General features: G+C 35.4%; 2 protein-coding genes across 4 annotated transcripts; both read right to left on the bottom strand.

Moving 5' to 3' along the window:
- Positions 1-408: 408 nt before the first annotated feature.
- LOC141392570 (brachyurin) lies at positions 409-2,038 on the bottom strand. Its single transcript, XM_073965503.1, has 2 exons — positions 1,058-2,038; positions 409-1,000 (listed from the first exon to the last, which is right to left on the bottom strand). The coding sequence occupies exons 1-2, from the start codon at positions 1,447-1,449 to the stop codon at positions 409-411; spliced, it is 984 nt and encodes a 327-aa protein (XP_073821604.1). The 5' UTR covers positions 1,450-2,038.
- Positions 2,039-4,850: 2,812 nt separating this feature from the next.
- LOC141395483 (uncharacterized) lies at positions 4,851-20,000 on the bottom strand. 3 transcript variants are annotated; one of them, XM_073971454.1, is made up of 6 exons: positions 19,881-20,000; positions 19,734-19,819; positions 6,074-6,788; positions 5,916-6,019; positions 5,646-5,796; positions 4,851-5,580 (listed from the first exon to the last, which is right to left on the bottom strand). In XM_073971454.1, the coding sequence occupies exons 1-6, from the start codon at positions 19,898-19,900 to the stop codon at positions 5,037-5,039; spliced, it is 1,620 nt and encodes a 539-aa protein (XP_073827555.1). In that variant the 5' UTR covers positions 19,901-20,000; the 3' UTR covers positions 4,851-5,036. The 3 variants fall into 3 exon arrangements, with proteins under 3 accessions (XP_073827555.1, XP_073827556.1, XP_073827557.1); XM_073971455.1 differs by having other exon boundaries at positions 19,729-19,819; positions 19,881-19,994; XM_073971456.1 differs by lacking the exons at positions 19,734-19,819; positions 19,881-20,000 and adding an exon at positions 7,260-11,743.
- Between the last annotated feature and the right edge of the window lie 702 nt (positions 20,001-20,702).

Here is a 20,702-nt window from a genome sequence, read left to right as displayed (position 1 = left end):
GTCTAAAACCATTATCCGATGAGGCACATTTTTTGTCGTATCAACATGTATCAGCCTTTAGGCTAACGAGGGAATTACAACCAAAGAACTCAATTTATTTACAGAAAAATCCTACTGTTCCTGTTATGTAAGAGTGTTCAGACTAGCGCGAATATGCCGGACTGAGAACCACAACAGTGTTATCTCCATCTGTATGAGGATACGAAGATGCATCCGGTACATGTGGAAAATAATATGCGTTGGTAGCTGTAACCTGCCTCCGTGTTAGCAATGAAGTCATATGGCAGCTTCAAATGAAGCCCATCCAGTTTCTATTTATTAAATAAAACATTTTTTTTTTGTTATTTTTATTTATTTATTTCAATTAATTTATTTGAATTCATTTATTCAAAATATTCATTAAAAGTACTACGTCCCCCGAATCCCCGTCTTCTTATGTATCCAATCCAAATAATTGGTGACTTTTGTATAAACGGTCGGATGGCCAATTTCACAACCTCCAGCACTGCCGAATGAGGTAACACCAACCAAATAATCCATACCTCGGAAATTATACACCAACGGTCCTCCAGAATCGCCATCACAGCCGCCACGCCCTCCCGTACCATCGGCACACAAATGTTTGCGACGATTAACCAAACCGGGTAAAAAATAACACATACATTTCTCATAATCCAACACCGGAGTGATGACATAATACAATTTGGTGTTAAAGGAGCTGCTTTTATCTGAAGTACGACCCCAACCAGCAGCTGTTACCAATTCATTTTGTAAGAATTCCGCATTAAAAAAACTCGGAGCCAGTGGTATAATTTTTACTCTGGCCGATAAGGTTACAGGTTCCTTTAAATAAATCAAGGCAATATCATCCAAAAAACCATTACGTCCATCATAACGTTCATTGATAATGAAATTGGAGCGGGTAACGTTGTAAACCTTTTCGGCTGAAGCAGTATTGGCATAGATATAGGAGCCCACAAACACGCGACCTTCACGTGCACTTTAAAACGAAAACAATTTTTTATCAGATATTAAATTTACTTTCCTGGCGTCTTACCTCAGCAAACAATGTCCAGCCGTCAATACAAATTTGGTTGATATTAATGAACCGCCACACTGGAAAATTCTGGGCGAATCAAACAACAACAAACCCACCAGATAGGGAAACTTTTCCATTTCCGCCGGCACTCCATTGGCTATGAAACTTCTTGCTGAATTACCAAATTTAAATTTAGAACATTTCCTCTGCCAATTTTTAACGAGGTAATCTTCTTCATGCCACTGCCAATTCCAATTATCCGAATCGAAAAAATCCTCACCAGAGCCGCCACCATATCGTTGCTGTAATTGATGTGATCCATATCCTTGATAAGCTCCATACCGTTTGGCTTGCGCATCAGTAGCGAAGAAGATAAGCAACAACCAGCAGTAGGACCAGCACCACTTCATATTTTCAGAACACTAAACATTGCTTCAGGGAGGGTGTGGTGTATTTTATAGACAAATTTTAATAAATTTTCAATTAACTTTAGAAAACAATCTAAGCCGTACTTGAAGTTTACCACCACATCATTTTTTTGTGCGGTCTCCACCACATCTCCATCAAGGAACTAAAACCCGCAAACAAGTTACGATTGCGGCAAAACTGACAGGTAACCCTCGAACAACGCGAAAAATTGCTTGTGGTTCCGAGAAGTTCTACGTACAATGATATAATTACCCAGACTTCTAGATAAAATTGCTGGTTCGCTTTATCCATATTGATGGATAAAACTATCCACGGAGGTGGATAAAATTATAAAATTTGTGGAAGAAATTAAACACTTGGTGGATAAAGTTATCCATAATGGTGGGAAAGTTATATAGAACTATGAATAAATTTATTCGCGTTGGTGGATAAACTTATCCACGTTTGTGGATAAACATAATAATGGATACACGTATCCACAATGGTAAATAAAATTATCCACAGTGGTGGATAAAAATATACACAATGGTGGATAAAATTATCCTCAATGGTGGATACAATTATACACAATGGTGGATAAAATTATCGTCAATGGTGACTTAACTTATCTACGTTGGTGGATAAACTAATCCATAATGGCATAATTAATTATCCACAATGTTAGACAAAATTATTCGCAATTATCCACAATAGGGGATAACATTATCCACAATGGTAGATAAAATTATCCAAAATGGCAGATAAAGTCATCCACAATGGTGGATAAAATTATCCACAAGGCAAATAAATTTATCGACGTTGGAGGGTAAACTTATCCACAATGAATAAAATTATCCACAATATTGGGTAAAATTATCCACAATGGTGGATAAAATTATCCACAATAGTGGATAAACGTATACACAATGGTAGATAAAATTATCCACAATAGTGGATAAATGTATACACAATGGTAGATAAAATTATCCACAGTGGTGGATAAAATTATTCACAGTGGTGGATAAAATTGTCCACAATGTTGGGTAAAATTATCCACAATGGTGGATAAAATTATCCACAATAGTGGATAAACGTATCCACAGTGGTGGATAAAATTATCCACAGTGGTGGATAAAATTGTCCACCATGTTGGGTAAAATTATCCACAATGGTGGATAAAATTATCCACAATAGTGGATAAACCTGTCCACAGTGGTGGATAAAAATATCCACAATGGCGAATAAAAATATCCACAATGGTGGATAAAAATATCCACAATGGTGGATAAAATTATCCACAATGGTAAATAAAATTATCCACAGTGGTGGATAAAATTGCCCACAATGTTGGGTAATATTATCCACAATGGTGGATAAACGTATCCACAATGGTAAACTTATCCACAATGGTGGATAAAATTATCCACAATAGTGGATAAACGTATCCACAGAGAAGGATAAACCTGTTGGATAAAAATATCCACAATGGCGAATAAAAATATCCACAATGGTGGATAAAAATATCCACAATGGTGGATAAAATTATCCACAATGGTAAATAAAATTATACACAATGGTGGATAAAATTATCCACAATGGTAAATAAAATTATCCACAGTGGTGGATAAAATTATCCACAATAGTGGATAAACGCATCCACAATGGTAAACTTATCAACAATGGTGAATAAAATTATCTACAATATTGGGTAAAATTATCCACAATGGTGGATAAAATTATCCACAATAGTGGATAAACGTATCCACAATGGTAAATAAAATTATCCACAGTGGTGGATAAAATTGTCCACAATGTTGGGCAAAATTATCCACAATGGTGGATAAAATTATCCACAATAGTGGATAAACGTATCCACAATGGTAAATAAACGTATCCACAGAGAACGATAAACCTGTCCACAGTGGTGGATAAAAATATCCACAATGGCGAATAAAAATATCCACAATAGTGGATAAACGTATCCACAATGGTAAATAAAATTATCCACAATGGTAAATAAAATTATCCACAATGGTAAATAAAATTATCCACAATGGTAAATAAAATTATCCACAATGGTAAATAAAATTATCCACAATGGTAAATAAAATTGCCCACAATGTTGGGTAATATTATCCACAATGGTGGATAAAATTATCCACAATAGCGGATAAACGTATCCACAGTGGTGGATAAAATTATCCACAGTGGTGGATAAAATTATCCACAGTGTTGGATAAAATTATCCACAGTGGTGGATAAAATTGTCCACAATGTTGGGTAAACGTATCCACAGAGAAGGATAAACCTGTCCTGGTGGATAAAAATATCCACAATGGCGAATAAAAATATCCACAATGGTGGTTAAAAATATCCACAATGGTGGACAAAAATATCCACAATGGTGGATAAAAATATCCACAATGGTGGATAAAATTATCCACAATGGTGGTTAAAAATATCCACAATGGTGGATAAAAATATCCACAATGGTGAATAAAAGTATCCACAATGGTGGATAAAATTATCCACAATAGTGGATAAACGTATCTGCAATGGTAAATAAAATAAAGTTGTCCACAATTGGGTAAAATTCTCCACAAAAGTGAACAAAATTATCCACAATGGTGGATAACCTTATCCACAGGAAATATAAACGTATCCACAGAGAAGGATAAACCTGTCCTGGTGGATAAAAATATCCACAATGGCGAATAAAAATATCCACAATGGTGGTTAAAAATATCCACAATGGTGGACAAAAATATCCACAATGGTGGATAAAAATATCCACAATGGTGGATAAAATTATCCACAATGGTGGTTAAAAATATCCACAATGGTGGATAAAAATATCCACAATGGCGAATAAAAATATCCACAATGGTGGTTAAAAATATCCACAATGGTGGATAAAAATATGCACAATGGTGGATACAATTATACACAATGTTGGAAAAAATTGTACACAATGGTGGATAAAATTATCGTCAATGGTGGCTTAACTTATCTACGTTGATGGATAAACTAATCCATAATGGCAGATTAAATTATCCACAATATTAGACAAAATTATTCGCAATTATGCACAATAGGGGATAACCTTATCCACAATGGTGGATAAAATCATCCACAATGGTGGATAAAATTATCCACAATGGTAGATAAATTTATCCACAATCCACGTAAATTATCCATGTTGGTGGTTTACATTGTATTCGCCAATGTTATCCATGTTGGTGGATAAAATACCCACATTGATGGAAGAATTCTTCTGATCTACATAAACATTGTCTTAATCCCAGTCAAGGTTAACATAATTATCCACATTGCTGTTGTTAAACTTTGTTAAAACAAATTTCGCAAATTTGTTTTAAAATGACAACATAACGACGAGCAATAATTTTCTTTGTTTAAACACCAAATTTTATTATAAAAAATAGATATCCACTTTCGTTTTTGTATTTCAAGTACTACGTTAGTGTAGGTGGTGATATTCTTTGGCAAGATCTACTTTCTATACTTACATTATTAGACTTATGGCACTCTATAAAAGGTTTCTTGAATTTTAGGTATTTTGCAAGACAAACTAGCAGCTGTAAGCTGAGCTAGAACGGCTGCTTGAGGCTGATGAATCACGTGAAGATTTTCTCTTATGATATTTATGCTTATAGGTAGATTTGTCTTTACGTGAACTTCTATGAGGTGTCTTATTATCAATTAAAATTATATCTGAATCATCTTCACTGGTTGATGAAATCATGATCATGTCGTTGCTGCTTTGCGGATGATTGCGTTTAGTGGTTTGTGCTTTTTTATGAGATTCTGGGATTTGTTTGGGAGATTCTTGCTTAGGACTAGGGTGTGGTATTGCTTTTTGTTTTGTTGTTGTGGAAACTTTTTCAGATTTTATTTGAATATTTGATTTTGTATCTTCTTCGTCGTCGGAAGATGATGAGGAAATAATAACAATAGGACTCTTTTGTTTATCCTTTCCGTCTGCTTTTCTGGAGCTTGTGGGCATTTCTTGCTCTGAGGTATTAGTTGTTGGTGGTGGTACTTCCAATTCAGGACTTTCAGACCAACGCCAATTACGCCGGGAACTTGAAGATGTACCCCGTTCAAAGTTGTCACTGAAATATAAAGAGGCGTTTTTTAAAATGAATTTTAATAAAAGTTGTTTCGATTTGAATTATACCCCTTTGACGTTGAGTTTAGGTTGGTGGTTGTGCTACCTTTTGGCTTTCCAATTTTCTCCAGTTTAGTATTATATTTATTTTCTGGATTTGCAAAAATATGTAAATAATTGCACTTATCGCCTTTATTGCATTTGCGCCCAAGCGCCAAACCTTAAAACAAAAAGTGAGTCAAGGAAAAAATATCATCATGAAAATGTTTAAGCTATTTTTTAATATTTTCTTTAAACATTTCAGCCTTTTGTTTTAAAAAGGATACTTTATGAGCCTACCACAGAGAGCACTACGCCAATATGTTACATGACTAAATTCCACACTCAATTGTCGGCCACCATAGTAACGATTTTGTAGATTTGTAAAAGCCTTCAAGGCGCACCTAAAAGAGACAACAACTGTTTTAATAATATTTGTGAACATTAAAAAACTCTACCTCTTTTCCTCATATTCCACAAAAACATGCCCACCCCTTGGATGACGATTTCGGGTTGTACGAAAATTTATTATTTTACCAAATTGTTCCAATTCAGGCCATACATCGGTGCAAAATTCGAAATAATCTTTTTGCAAATCCTCCTCACTAAATTCCAGCTGCCGGTCATCCGCTTTATGTACCCTCTTTTCGAATAGGGCATGTTGAAAGAAATTCCTTATAACAATAACCCGAGACAACATTGGCCGTATATGATTCAGACCACAAGCAGCTCCGAAACGACAACAGTGGGTTTTCTTATAGAACTCGCAATGTCTTTGGCCAGGACGTGATTCACATAAAATTTTTAGTTTAGTAGGTGTTTTCATTCCTGGATTTTCCAAATACTGCTGACACTCGAAAGCTATTTCCGCCAAATATTTCGCAGCTTCTTCTGTCTGTTTTTCAATTATTTCACGTTGTTTTTGTAAAATTGCTTCTTGTGCTTGAAGTTGTTTGAACTGCATGTCAAGGAGTTCCGCCTTGGCTTTTTCTTCAGCCAAACGTTTTTCTTTTTCATTTTGAAATTGTTTTTGGGCAAGATTTTCTCGTAGCAACCACAAGGCTTCGAGTTCTTTGTTTTGTTGCTCTTCGGCTTGTCGTTTCATTTCTTCCGTTTGTTCTTGATACTCTAACCACTGTTGATAGGCGGGATCTTTGAGTTTTTCTAATTCCTCTGAAATGAAATGAAAACAACATTATGAAAAAAGGTTTCATATTGGTGTATGTTACTTAAAAATTGGCGTCAATTTTGGACTGTACCAAGCAAATAGTAATTTCCTTAGGCTATTGATGGAGGGGAAATGTCGTTTTAGAGCATAGACAACACCAAAGTAGCACGATCTCCTTTTTCATGAGAGTAATATGCAATTTACTAATAGCTGGAAAGCGAAGATGTTGCTACCTTTGAATTCCCCAGTCAATGATCCTACAATTCCGCTAACTTCTCGGTGTCGTACAGTCGAACCTCGATTATCTGTAATGGTCGGGACCGGAGGCATTACGGATAATCGATTTTCCCGAATAATGGAGTAACACTGCTTTATATATATTTTTAATCAAAAGAATATGAGTTCTTGCAAATATTTATAAATAATAGAATAATTGAAAACATTATGGGTCGTAATGGACTGGAGATATCTCTTACCGAAAATGGCAAATTATTCACTGAGATGTACACTACCAACAACCTATGTATAGGCGGAACCATCTTCCCTCACAAGCGAGTACACAAAGTGTACAGTAGAGCAGTCTGTTGAATGGAGATCCCCGCTGGATCTGGGATTCATCGACTTTGAACGAGCATTCGACACCATATCCCACGATGCAATCTGGAGCGCTATGGTTTGCAAAGGAATTCCGGCAAAGTTGATTAACCTCGTAAAAGCCCTGTATGATAATGCCACGTGCCGAATCCTACACGAATCCCAGCTAAGCGATAAAATCAGCATAAACGCAGGAGTAAGGCAATTGTGTGTTCTCTCTCCACTGCTGTGCGATGAGAAACTCATGCGGGATACAATGGGGGATACAAGGAAGACTGCTAGACCTCGACTATGCTAATGATATATGCCTGCTCACACACAAGCATTCCCACATACCGCAAACTTACAAAGCATTCACTGTGTTATGTTCTTACGGAGGTGGTCGATTGAATGAAAGACGGTGTTTAAACATAACAATCAATTCATTTATTGAATAAAACTTTAAGTTGTTTTATGAGTTGAAATAAAGTATCAATTATGAAGAACAATGAAATATGACGAAATATGTACAGATGAGATGTCTATTAATTGGTGGTTGCAAAGTAACTACTTGACTGTGTACTGACAATGAGTAGAGAGAGATAATAACTTAAAACTACTGATGCATGCAACACTGCTATGATGCTGCCAGATTGTTGCATTTTATGTGGTAGTACTAGGGTTACCCTAATATCTCCCCTTTTAAGTTTGAACCGGGCTTCTGGATATTACTTCAACTGGCTGTCTTCTCTGTGTGATCCTTCTTGGTTGATAGTTGATGATGGGTGAACTTGGTGGAGTAATGAAATCTTCACTTGACTGTTGTGATGCTGTATAATCCGTAGTAGGCAATTGAATGTTGAAGTCTTGAAGTAATATATCAAGAGGTAATGCGTTGTCTGATGATGGAGGAACCTCATCTGCTAATCTTGTTCGAAGTTGATCTGCATGAGCCTTGATTAACTTTTTGCGACTTCCGACCCATATTGCTGTGTCGTAAGTGACTGTACCTGTTCTGTTGATTATTTCTCCAGGAACCCATTCTGATTTGTTGTGACGGAACTCTTTTGCATATACTAAATCTCCTGGCTTGAACGATTTAGGCTTAGTTCCGTGTTTGGCATTATACTGATTTTCCATTTTCTCGTTTCTTTCCAGAGCTGATATTGAAGGCTTTCTAAGAGCGTCGAATATGGTTCTCATTTTGCGTCCTAGAAATGCTTCTGCAGGTGATGAACCATTTGGTGAATTTACGTTTGGCATAGATCTGTATACTTCTTGAAACTTGCAAAGTATTTCCGGTATCGTTCCTTCCCCTTCCATTTTTTTGAGTGATCTTTTGAAAGTGTCAACAAACCTTTCGGCTTGTCCGTTTGAGCTGGGATGAAAACGAACTGTGCGTGTATGTTGAATGACTCTTTCCTTGCACCATTGCTCAAAATTGTTAGAACAGAACTGTGTTCCGTTGTCTGACACGAGCTGCTCCGGGTTTCCGAATTGTGAAACGTATTCGTTCATTAATTTGATTGTAGACGTAGCTGTGATTGACGATGTTTGATAAATGACTGGATACTTTGAGTATGCATCCACTATTAAGAGATAGTAAAATCCTTTAATTGGACCAGCGTAGTCGATGTGAACTCGTTCTAGCGGTCTTGTTGTTAATGGCCATGATGATAAGTCTGTCTTGACTGGATTTTTACATACTAATTGACAATTTTGACATCTTTTGACGTAGTCTTCAATATCTTTGTCTATGTTGGGCCAATAGACATAACTCCTTGCGAGCGTTTTGCATTTTTCAATTGCGAAATGTCCACGATGAAGTTGAGTTAAAATTTTCTTCCTGAATTTTTGTGGAATGATTATTCTTGAATTTAAAAGTAGACATCCGTCAACCTGTGATAATTCATCCTTATGTTTGAAATAAGGTGCTACTTGTTGGTCCACTTGATTTTGTTTTTCAGGCCATCCTTTTTCCATGTATGATAAAATTTTCTGAAAAACTTTATCAGATTTTGTTTCTTCTGCAATCATAGCATTTGTTACTGGAAATTTTGATATTGATTCATTTAAATCTTTTTGTATGTCCTGCTCAAAGCTGATTGATGCTATTATGAAATCATCTGAAGGTTTCTCGTGAGATTTTATAAGCCTTGAGAGAACATCGGCATGTCCGAAGTCTTGAGTGTTCGTATACTTGATGTCAAAATCATAACCAAGTAGAATTAGCGCCCATCTTTGAAGTCTATTCGCTGTATAAACAGGTATGCCTTTTTTAGACCCAAATATGGCTAATAATGGTTTATGGTCTGTTGAGGTTTGTTGTTGTTGTGTTTTGATTTGCTCTGCCTGTGCATGCTGTTGCAAAAACCATCTTTGTGACCAATCTGTTGACATTTGGTACACTTGTGCTTGGAGTAGGGGCAATGTTTTGCATAATGCATATCTCCACAATACCAACATGCTGTTTTTGGTATCTTTTGTTTTTGTTGAGGCTTACCAATTTTGTTGCACTGTTTTTGGCTCCCCTCAATTAGTGCTGTGTCACTTTTCAAGTCCAAAATGCTTTGTGTTTCATCAACTAGCTTTTCTAAGTTGACTACTTCCTTACTTTCATTGAGATGCCGTAATAAACGGATTCTGATGTCACTGTCTTGTGATGATTTAAGACCAAGTATGAAAATTAAACACTTGAACTGGTCTGTAGTTAAGTCATCCAGTTTAAAAAGTTCACACTGAAGATTGACACGACTGGCGTATTCTTTAAAATCTTCATTTTCCATCTTTGTGATTTGGAGACACTTGTATCGTAGACTTACTTGTGTTTCTGTTCTGCCAAATAGTCTTGTAAGATGCTTGATTGTGTCTGCCAATGAAAGTTCTTGAGGTTGTTTTGGTAACACGAAATTCTTGAATCGTTCATGAATGTGATTGCACATTTTTCTCCACAAAAGTCCTACTTTAGGTGTGTACGATAACTTTCCCAGCAATAATTACTCAGTCAGTTCCAGCAACCTCTCTCATTGAATTTTACTCTCTCAAGCAAGAAAAATTGCAGAAAGTTATCGAACAGCATTTTGCAGGAACTTGCAAGAAAGTCAGCTGTTTCCGAAAATGTATGAAATTTGTTTTTGTTTCTTTTGATATTTTAAACCAAACGGAACAAAAACATAAATTTTAAAATTGCACTTTACTTATTTAATGCTTTAATCCTATCCACAACGCTTTAGAATCTAAAAAAATGTGCAATCGTGAAATTTTCTTGGTCGAAAATGTTAACATTTCGATTTGTTTACATTGAACATGTGATTAAAAGTCAGCTGATCAGACTTGCAAATTTTTGCGGGACAAATTTTCCCAGCAAAAATTTGCAAGTTCTCAGTCACAAAACTCTCCAAAAATCTCTCCAAACTCGCTCTCTTTTGCTGGATAATTTTGTTATCGAACAGCATTCAGCAAAAATTTGTACGAATTTGTACAAATTATTGGGTTATCGTACACACCTTTTGTCTGCATCGTCCAGTGCACTTGCTTCCCTTTCGAAGATGTGTTTAAAACGATTGTACCACGATTCAAATAATAAACCACTGTCAGGCTCATAGTGAAAATCCGTCATGGAATTAGCTAAAGATTCCATGAGGTGGGCTTTTGCCACTGATGATTCACCTGGAATTGATGATGAAACTGTGTTTGCACCTTGTTGTCCAGCAATGATTTGTGTGAGTTTGTTGAGCAAATCCTGTTGATTCGCAATTTGTTCTTGCTGTTGTGCAAGTAATTTCACAATATTCGCTTGTTCCGACATGTCTAGATTTTTCTAGTGTCTGTGTTTTCAGCCGTTACGAATTTTTGTTAGAGACGCTGCCGTCGTATGTCTGTATGTGTGTACAGCAAAAATGATGCAATTCCCAACGTTGTAATGGTGAGTGTGTTGAGCTGAAAAAAAAATTCTGTATATGTGAGACTGCAAACTGTTGTTTGTGTGAGTGTTGATCGCTGAAGATTTCTTGAAAATTCTTGTTAGAATATTCCTGATGAACTTGCGCCTGTGTTCAGTTCCTTGAAAATCTTCCTGCCACAACTTTTATTGTGGGCGATGTCTTGATGTTACTACGCAGCCTTGTTGAAAGTTCTGATGAAATTGTGAAATTCCTTTTGTTACTGAGTGCTGTTTTCAATTCACAATCCTCGTCGCCAAATTGTTATGTTCTTACGGAGGTGGTCGATTGAATGAAAGACGGTGTTTAAACATAACAATCAATTCATTTATTGAATAAAACTTTAAGTTGTTTTATGAGTTGAAATAAAGTATCAATTATGAAGAACAATGAAATATGACGAAATATGTACAGATGAGATGTCTATTAATTGGTGGTTGCAAAGTAACTACTTGACTGTGTACTGACAATGAGTAGAGAGAGATAATAACTTAAACTACTGATGCATGCAACACTGCTATGATGCTGCCAGATTGTTGCATTTTATGTGGTAGTACTAGGGTTACCCTAATACACTGCTATGTAGCTAGAGCCGGGCTGAAGATAAATATTGGGAAAACTAAGGTGATGTGCATTAACACTGCAATGACATCAAACATTACCATTGACGGTAAAGAAATTGAAACTGTTAGCTCCTTCATATATCTTGGGAGCAAAATAAATGGCAATGGTGGAAGTAAGGAAGATATAGTACATCAAGTCAAAAAAGGACGTAGCGCCTTTGGTGCATTGGAAAGCGTGTGGCTCTCCCAAATTATCTCCAGGCAAACAAAATTGAGGTTATTTAACTCGAATGTTAAATCTGTAGTTTTGTATGGATGTGAAACCTGGAACGCAGCGACAAATGAGGTTAAATCGCTGCAAGTCTTCATAAACAGGTGCCTGCGAAGAATAATGGCGCGTTTTAAGACACCACTTGTAGAGAAGTTTTACATGGCTGAAATACTCAGGAAATGTCGCCAACATTACTGAGGGGTATTTTGCCACCGCTGAAATTTTTGATGTTGCTTGGCCTGGGAATCGAACCCACGACCTTCAACGTACAAGACGGGTGCCATACCATACTATACCTATACCTATATAAATAACAAGTAAAAAAGTATCAGTCGGCTTTGCCGACAGAGATATACCCTCAGCCTGTGCAAATTGAAACACTTTTTTCACAAAAAAACTTATGTATTTAGGGGGTTTCAAAATTTTGGTCGTATCAACTGACAAAAATGTTGATTACGTTTAAAGTTCCAAAAATTTTGCGGAAAAGGTACTTAAAGGAATGGACCGACATAGACCTTGGGGCTGTTTTCTCAAGAAGTATGGACTTGCCCCTGAAACAACTTTTACCATCGTAATTGAGGCAGCGAATGTAAGTTGCTTCAACAAAAATCAAAGTGATTTAATAGCAGGTCTTAAAGTGAACTTATCCAAAATTTGTGTGGGAGGTACGGGATGGAGTGGACAAATATAGTCCATATTCGAACCTGATCTATATCTGGTAGATATTATGAGAATGTGTAAAGTATGGACCAAATCGGTCAATCCCACCAAGAGTTATCGTGCGCACAATTTTTCCGAATATTTTTGAACTTTTGTGGGGTAGGTACCTGAAGGAGTGGACCGATATGGCTTATCTACGAACTTAAACTAAGTTTGGAAACAATATTACGAAGAGCAAATTTTGGCCGGAATCGGCATTTCCGTTCGAGAATTATCTTGCGCTTCCACCCATAAACATTGTGTCATAGGGTTTGTTTTTCAACTTTCAGGCTATTTTTTCAGGTAATATGGACTTGCCCTTGAGGAAACTTGTACCTTCGTATAGGGGACAGTGAATACAAGCTGTTACAACAAAAACCAAGACGATTCGAGAGCAGGTCCTAAACTGAAGGAGTTTACCGATTGAGTCCATATTGGAACCTCATCTAAGTCTGGTAGAAATTTCATAATGTGCAAAGTATGGACCAAATCGGTTACTCCCTTCAAGAGTAATTGTACGCACAAATTTTCCGAACATTTTCGAACTTTTGTGGGGGAGGTACTGGAAGGAGTGGACCGATATAATCCATCTTTGAACTTGAACTAAGTTTGGAAAAAAATATTACGAAAGCCAAATTTTGGACCGAATCGGCAGATCCGTTCGAGAGTTATCTTGCGCTCCAATCACTACACACGGTGTCATAGGGTTTTTTGTAACTTTCAGGCTATTTTCTCAGGAGGTATGGACTTGCCCCTAATGAAACTTACAGCGGGCAGAAGACAGCGAATACAACTTGCGTAAACAAAAATCAAAGCGATTCGAGAGCAGGCCCTAAAATGAACTTGTCCGAAATTTTGTGTGGGGGGTACCCGAAGGAGTGGGCCGATTGAGTCCATATTAGAACCTCATCTAAGTCTGGTAGAAATCTCACGATGTGCAAAGTATGGACTAATTCGGTTACTCCCTTCAAGAGTTATCGTGCGGACAATTTTTCCGAACATTTTTGAACTTTTGTGGGGGAGGTACCTGAAGGAGTGGACCTATATGAACTTAAATCGAAATTATTTGAATTATTTGAAGTTGTTCTATGTTAAGTAGTGATTGAATAGTTTTTTTAGAAGCAGTCCACGCAGAGTCATGCAAAATGCATTCCGTTCTTCACATTTTGACAATGTCCGATTTGAATCCATTTCATAAAATTTTCACATTTTAGCAATGTTTACATTTATAACTTTTTGCAAATAAAATTCTTAAGAACACAAAAAACAATTTATTGTATGGTATTTTAATTACTCAGCAAAATGTTTGTATCCAAAAAGATAATCATAGGTGCAAAAAATGTCAGGCTTTATCTTTGTTTGTAGCCAAAACAATAGTTGGATCATGAGTGCAAGGGACTATGTCTTTTACGTGAATGAAGTCATGATTTTTACAAGGACATGGTGCAGCTAGAATGCAATCTATTTTAGATGACTCTATGCAAGAAGGATTTTAAGATGTTTTTTTTTTTTGTGTATTTTTGAGTAATAAAAGCTAACTTTCTAGAATAAAAGTATTTGATTTTGCACTCAGTCACTTTTTATAATGATTTATTTGAGATCGAACTATTATCAAAGTACGGTTTTTTAAACAAAAATGTTCTACAGAAACATGAGTTTGGTAGTAATTTGAACGAATTTTAATTCAAATCGTCCTATAGAAACATGCCATAAATATTAATTAAAAGTTACCACAACTCAGTAAAAAATCCTTGCCTAATAGATGTTAACTTCTCCCATATCCTCGCTTGCGAATAAAATTTTAAATGAATCGAAAAATCAATTCAAAATACTTTCCATGGAATGTATATTTATTCACTATGAATTAATGCAAAATGTGTACTTAAGAAGCAAATTAGACAGTACCCTCACTGAACCATGCCCTTGTAAAAATCATGACTTCCTTTACGTAAAAAGATGTAGTCCGAAATCACTTGCACTCATGATTCAACTACTTCATTGGCTACAAACATTTTGCTGGGTTTTTATGCAAAGTCCACTTTTTTCAATCTTATGGTATGTTTCACTAAGACGATTCGAATACAAATTCGTTCGAAATACTACAAAACTTCAGTTTTTTGAAAAATATTTGAATTGTTTTTATTTTCAGTCAAACAAACATTTCCTACAACAACAGGAGTTTGGTAGTAATTCGAACGAATTTGGATTCGATTCGTCTTAGAGAAACAGGCCATTAATTTTTTTCTACAGAAACTACTGAACTGATTTTTCTGAAATTGTCAGGGAATAAATTTCGGTGGCCTATTGTTTTATAATCGCTATATTTGTTTAACGCATTAATGCATCGGCTTGCAAATTATTTTTTGAAACAACGGAGGCGGCGCCCCGATCAAATGTTCTTAATTGGGGCCCGAAGTCCCCGAAGTCCCCAAAGTCCATTAAAAGTTGTCATTAAAAATCAATATGATGGACAAGCAACGCGGATCCGGGTCTGCTATTTTTCAATAATTTTGAATAAGTCAAGACATTGGAATGAGCATATCAATTAAATGGTCTGTTCCTTTACTTCTGAAAATGGTAAAACCGGCAAAGGTAGTAAAAGTTGAAAACTGCTCCCATATGAATTGTATTGTGTCTGAAGTAAAGAAACGCTTTTCGAGTAAAAAGTTGTAAAACTGGAAGATTCTTGAACGTAAAGGAACAGGGCTAAAATATGGCAATTAATTTGTTTAGCGATTTTTATAAAATAACATATTGCAACACTTTTCTTAATTTTTTGGAGTTGGCAATACCATACGCTCTACTCAATTGCAAAACGTTTTAAAAAGCGGTCGTTGTTATTATTTTTTTTTGCAAATGTGCAATTTTAATCAAACTTATGTAGTTTATTTGAAGTTTTCTGTAAAAAAAATGAAAATTAATGAAGAATGAAGTAAAAGTAATTCCGATATATCGCGGAAACTATGTGTTTTTCTTTGGCCCCCATAACTATGCGAGTGTCTTGTTCTTTTGCTATATCAGAATCAACAGCTTTCCGCACTTTCGGCGTGAATGCGTTTTAATTTTACATAAAATAACGCGCGTTAAAAAAAAAGATTTCGGAAAAAATGTCTGAATCAAATACATATATGCTCTGTTCCAGAACGTGCAAGAAGCTACTATTTTTTACTACGATAGCATTTTTTCCTTTATGTTATCGGAAAAAATAGTAAAAATTAGTAGATTCTTGCAGTTCTGGAACAGACCAATATTGATAAATGTTTTGTGAATTGAAGACCTTCTAGGTGGTTTATTCAAAAGATGTGGGAACTCCTTTTCTTTTACCGACCCACCGCAGAAAATTATGAAAAAATTACCACATATTGTGCTATTTATCCCGATTCCAACCATGTATTGCTTTTGTTGCGGAAATTTATACTTCCCGAGTTGTGGGCTTCCAAAGAGCCAAGATGTGTTTCAATACGTTTAATTCTAATTGGACATAATCAACGAACTGTTAGAAGAAGATATGAATGTAACCACCAAAAGGTACGTTTATGTGGAACAAATTGAATACTCTTCCAGCTTAGAGGTAGTTTACACTAGTTACCAGTGTCATATGTGCTGAAATTTTCCAGCATACAGTCGATGTGCAATATTGGAGATATTCCTTAAGTCATTTACTTTTTGCGTCCAAACCACCCACATTTCAGTGAAATTACGTCTCCTGATTGTCTTGGTGGGTAGACATGAAATGTTTTTATTTCGGTACATATGACATTGATGGTTAATGCAAACTATCTCTAACAGAAAAATATGAAATTTTTAAAACAGGTCTGTCTTTTTATCCTAGTTACAAAAATATAAAGATCTTTTGGGGGAAGTCCATACTTTCCGGGATATGGGTCTTTGTTCCGAAAATTCCTTTGCTTATAACTTCGCCATTTTTGAACGGATGATATGAAACTACATTGAAACTAATTCTGTTTCTATTTATTTCAGTCTATGGATGTTATCATTGCGTAAGTATGTTTATCCTAATATAGCCTTGTACAAAACGATTGTGAGTTTGATTTGGCAGCAAGCTAAAAACTCATTTTCATAGGTTGGAAGATACTCCATTGGCATAATGTTGGAACAAGTTCGTCGAGACAAGTTTAATGCAGAAAAAAATAAAATCAGGCTTTATTCTTGGCTAAGATAGAAATGTCTCGTTGTCAAGTCTGGAATTGTTGTGGGATTTTTTTATTGTAGTATCAAAGTTAGAGGGGTACTATCACAAATTTTCCTCTTTTGTTGCGGGGGTACTAGAAACTGATTGATTTAACCAATAAATACTACATGAATGAAATCCTCAACGGTATTAAGCTTTTTGTTTAGGAGGTATCCGAAGAAAAGGACCGATAAAGCTCATTCTCAAATTTTATCTGGAAGAAATGTGCAAAATTTGGAACAATGGGGGTAGTCAACAGTAATTTTTTTTTTGGTCCAAGAAAATAATTATGTATATTATTGTAATCTGAATTGCAAGAACTGCAACGGTAACAATTTTAAAACCATGCTAAAACGGTTCTTAGCGCCGAGATTTTTTTTTCGAAAAACTTAAATTTTTTTATAAATATTATATTTTTGAGACTTTTTAAGAATTTTTAATAAAGAAATAATTTTTTTCTCTAAAAAGTACAGATTCACTGCAATCGGGCCTTCTTTTAAAAGTGCCAAAAACTTTGGATGGTAATATAGGTATATCCTTATATGGCAATCCCTTGGTTTTTGATTGAGAAAATACTCTTAATATATTCCTAACAAATGCCTGACTTTATACGATTCTAACATTTACGATTTTTTTTTTAATAGCTTGGGTATTAGGCCAATTGCGTGGAAAAGCGTGGCATGGCAGATAACATACAATATTATAACAAAATGGAAAAAATCTCATAAAAATATTCGAAAAACCCAGTGTTATACGTCAATTTTTGCAACCATTTTTTGTGGCGTTTAAACGACCACTGGCTTTATCTGGGTTAATAATAAATTTGATAATAAATGTTGTCCCTTTGTAGGTGATGTATACAGAATTTATCGACTGATATAGTCCATCCTCGAACATGATCTTTATTTGGAAAAAATACTATACTCAAATTTAAGACCAAATCCGTAAAACCCTTCAAGAGTTGTCGTGTTGAACGATCAGACGGACGGACAAAGCTAGACCCATTCAAAATTGTCTGAAACAAATAAAAATTATATATATATACATCATAACCATTATTCCGATGACTGATACATTATACGAGAGCCTGGAAAGAGCATTTGATCGATGACTTCACCAAAACATAAAAATTGTCCTAGGCGAATTTACTGCCGGAGAATGCAATTTCCACAGCGAAACATCCGACAGTGAAATGGGCAGCACGAGATGAAAGATGGTCATCGTTCGTATTGGTCGTAAAATCAATCCGAGGTGCAAATATAGATAAGTATCAATACTTTCTTGCAGAAAAGTTAGCATCCAGTTCAACATGGCGTGTAAATAAAAGAACTACTTGCACCGATAGCATGTCAACACAATAACAATTGCTTACTTGAAGCAAACTGTCATGAGATCCATTATTGTGTCCCGAGGACTTCAACCGATATCGTTTCAGGGTTATGGAAAGATAACTTTTCAAAGAATTGTTATCCTGTTGCAGCAATGATAATGAAGCCAAGATAATAATAAGCCGACTGTAGAAAAATAAGACTGCAGGATCCGATCCGATCCGAGGCGACATTCTAATAAACTGTATATATGCCTCAGCTAGTTAGCTCCACCTGAATAGAAACGATCATTGGAACCTAATAGTATATATCACGTCCATATGTGTTCCAATTATAGAAGCTTATCCAGCATAAGCTGAAAGAGGCTCCAAACCATATCCGAGTTTGACATCAGAATAACGCCAACTGACAGGACAAGCACGAGTGGTTTTAGCCCAAATAACATACGGACGGTACAGTGGTCTCAATTCGTATATCGTCACCATAAATGCCCGAAGACGTATCTTCAAAAAAATCAAAATTCATTTTTTGATTGAATCTAATACATACGACTAAAACACACGCTCTTGCAAAATTTCAAAAATAACGAGAAAAAGCATTTCGAAAAATGGGATACAATTTCAACTTTTGTTGTAATGACAGATCCCAAAACCAAGTGTATCCGCGGTTTTGGTTTCATTACATACTCCCATTCGTATATGTTAATAATATCCAAAAAGCCCTCAGAAGGCGAGTAATGGGATATTATCAATCATATACAATTAGGAGTAAGTAATGAAACCGAAACAGTTTGGTATACCGACATATTGAATTTCGCGGTATGTTAATAGAAGAGGTCTTTTACAGAACGAGAATTTTTGTTATTGTTTCATTCAAGTAATGTTTTGTCACAATTACTTTCAGCCATTTCTCATGATATACTCATTTTTATTATTTTTTCCGATAACATAAAGAAAAAAATGTTATAGTAAAATATAGTAGCTTCTTGCAGGTTCTGGAACAGAGCAACAATTTAATTAGAAGGTAATGAACATATATGCTGTTCCAGAACCTGCAAGAAGCTACTATATTTTACTACGATAACATTTTTTCCTTTATGTTATCGGAAAAAATAGTAAAAATTGAGTAGATTCTTGCAGTACTGAAACAAACCAATAACCAACAATAAAGCCGCACATATCGTCAAGCGAATCAGGTTATCATTTCTTGTAAAAGGATCCATTCTTTTCCCTTTAAAAGGTCTGTCTACCTACCAAATGCCGTTCACTGAAACTCCTTTAAGAATCGTGAAATATTTCACTAAATGCGTCTGACTTGTTGATAAATAAGTCGCGGGGGGCCATCCTAGGACGCCAAGGAAAGAATGTCGTCTGCTTACCTTACCTTGTTCAAGTTTCAGATCTCTTTCTTTTGCTAGCTTTTGTCTTCTGCGTTTTCGTTGCAACTTTTTAACTAATTTACGCCATGGCCTACAACAAATAATTAATACTTGACATTTTTATGGTTAATTTCAATATAAACACAATTTACCTTTGCTTTTTTGTTCCCATTGCCAAAACAAAAACATTTTGTAACAATTAAATTAAGGAAATTATATGCCGACAAACATCGGCGTTTCTCAAGCACAAACAGCTGATGGACGGCATTGCCAGATGAAAACTTTACAACCATCTTATATTGTGTTTACACAAGCATGTATAATTTTCCGAATTTTTCTTTCCGAATTCCTAAAATAAACTCAAATGAAAAAAGGCATGGTATAAGTAAAGAGGTAGATTTAAATGAAAAAAATCTATAGAATCCTTGTTTTTTCTGAATTCATAAAACTTCAAAATTAGTAAACAAAAAGGCAACAAGTGGGTTTGTTTACAAAATACCAATTTTGAGCATTTTATAAAAAACGCGAAAATGAATGAAGGGCCACGGTTCTTCCACATAATCGAGTTGTGGATATGATAAAATGTTTGTTTCAATAATAAGCTGAAGGATTTCTTCTATACAAATGTTCTAAAACCAATTTTGAAAATCATTGAATTCGATTGTTTTTAAAATTGTTATCATATTATTCAAACATCACACACACATACAAAGATTGTGTATATTGTTTTGACGTTTTAGGAACAGTCGAAAGAAAAAAATTTAAATTGACAGGCAGCTTTAGCTAACCTTTATTATTAAACCATGAAAAAAGGGAAATTTTGAGGGAATTTTCGTTTCTCTGCAAAATTGCCGACAAAACTCTAAAAGAACATTCGAAAATGGGCAGAAAATCGGATGACTGTTTTTCAGAATATCGAAAAAAAATCGGATGCTTGATCCGAAATGTGGAAAATTATCGGATGTTTGATCCGA

This window comes from Musca autumnalis, unplaced genomic scaffold (genome assembly GCF_047663935.1).
Source record: "Musca autumnalis isolate F117 unplaced genomic scaffold, ASM4766393v1 scaffold_2, whole genome shotgun sequence".
Lineage (NCBI taxonomy): Eukaryota > Metazoa > Arthropoda > Insecta > Diptera > Muscidae > Musca > Musca autumnalis.
This window is presented reverse-complemented; position numbering and strand designations above follow the sequence as displayed.

What these genes read in the sequence shown, in the direction of transcription:
- LOC141395483 (XM_073971454.1), bottom strand. Translation starts at nt 19,900, where the DNA reads ATGGGAACAAAAAAGCAAAG. An exon ending in AGATCTGAAACTTGAACAAG is followed by an intron (nt 6,789 to 19,733) that starts GTAAGGTAAGCA and finishes ATTTCATTTCAG; the next exon opens with AGGAATTAGAAAAACTCAAA. An exon ending in GTGGAATATGAGGAAAAGAG is followed by an intron (nt 6,020 to 6,073) that starts GTAGAGTTTTTT and finishes TGTCTCTTTTAG; the next exon opens with GTGCGCCTTGAAGGCTTTTA.
- LOC141392570 (XM_073965503.1), bottom strand. Translation starts at nt 1,449, where the DNA reads ATGAAGTGGTGCTGGTCCTACTGCTGGTTGTTGCTTATCTTCTTCGCT. An exon ending in GCTGGACATTGTTTGCTGAG is followed by an intron (nt 1,001 to 1,057) that starts GTAAGACGCCAG and finishes TTCGTTTTAAAG; the next exon opens with TGCACGTGAAGGTCGCGTGT.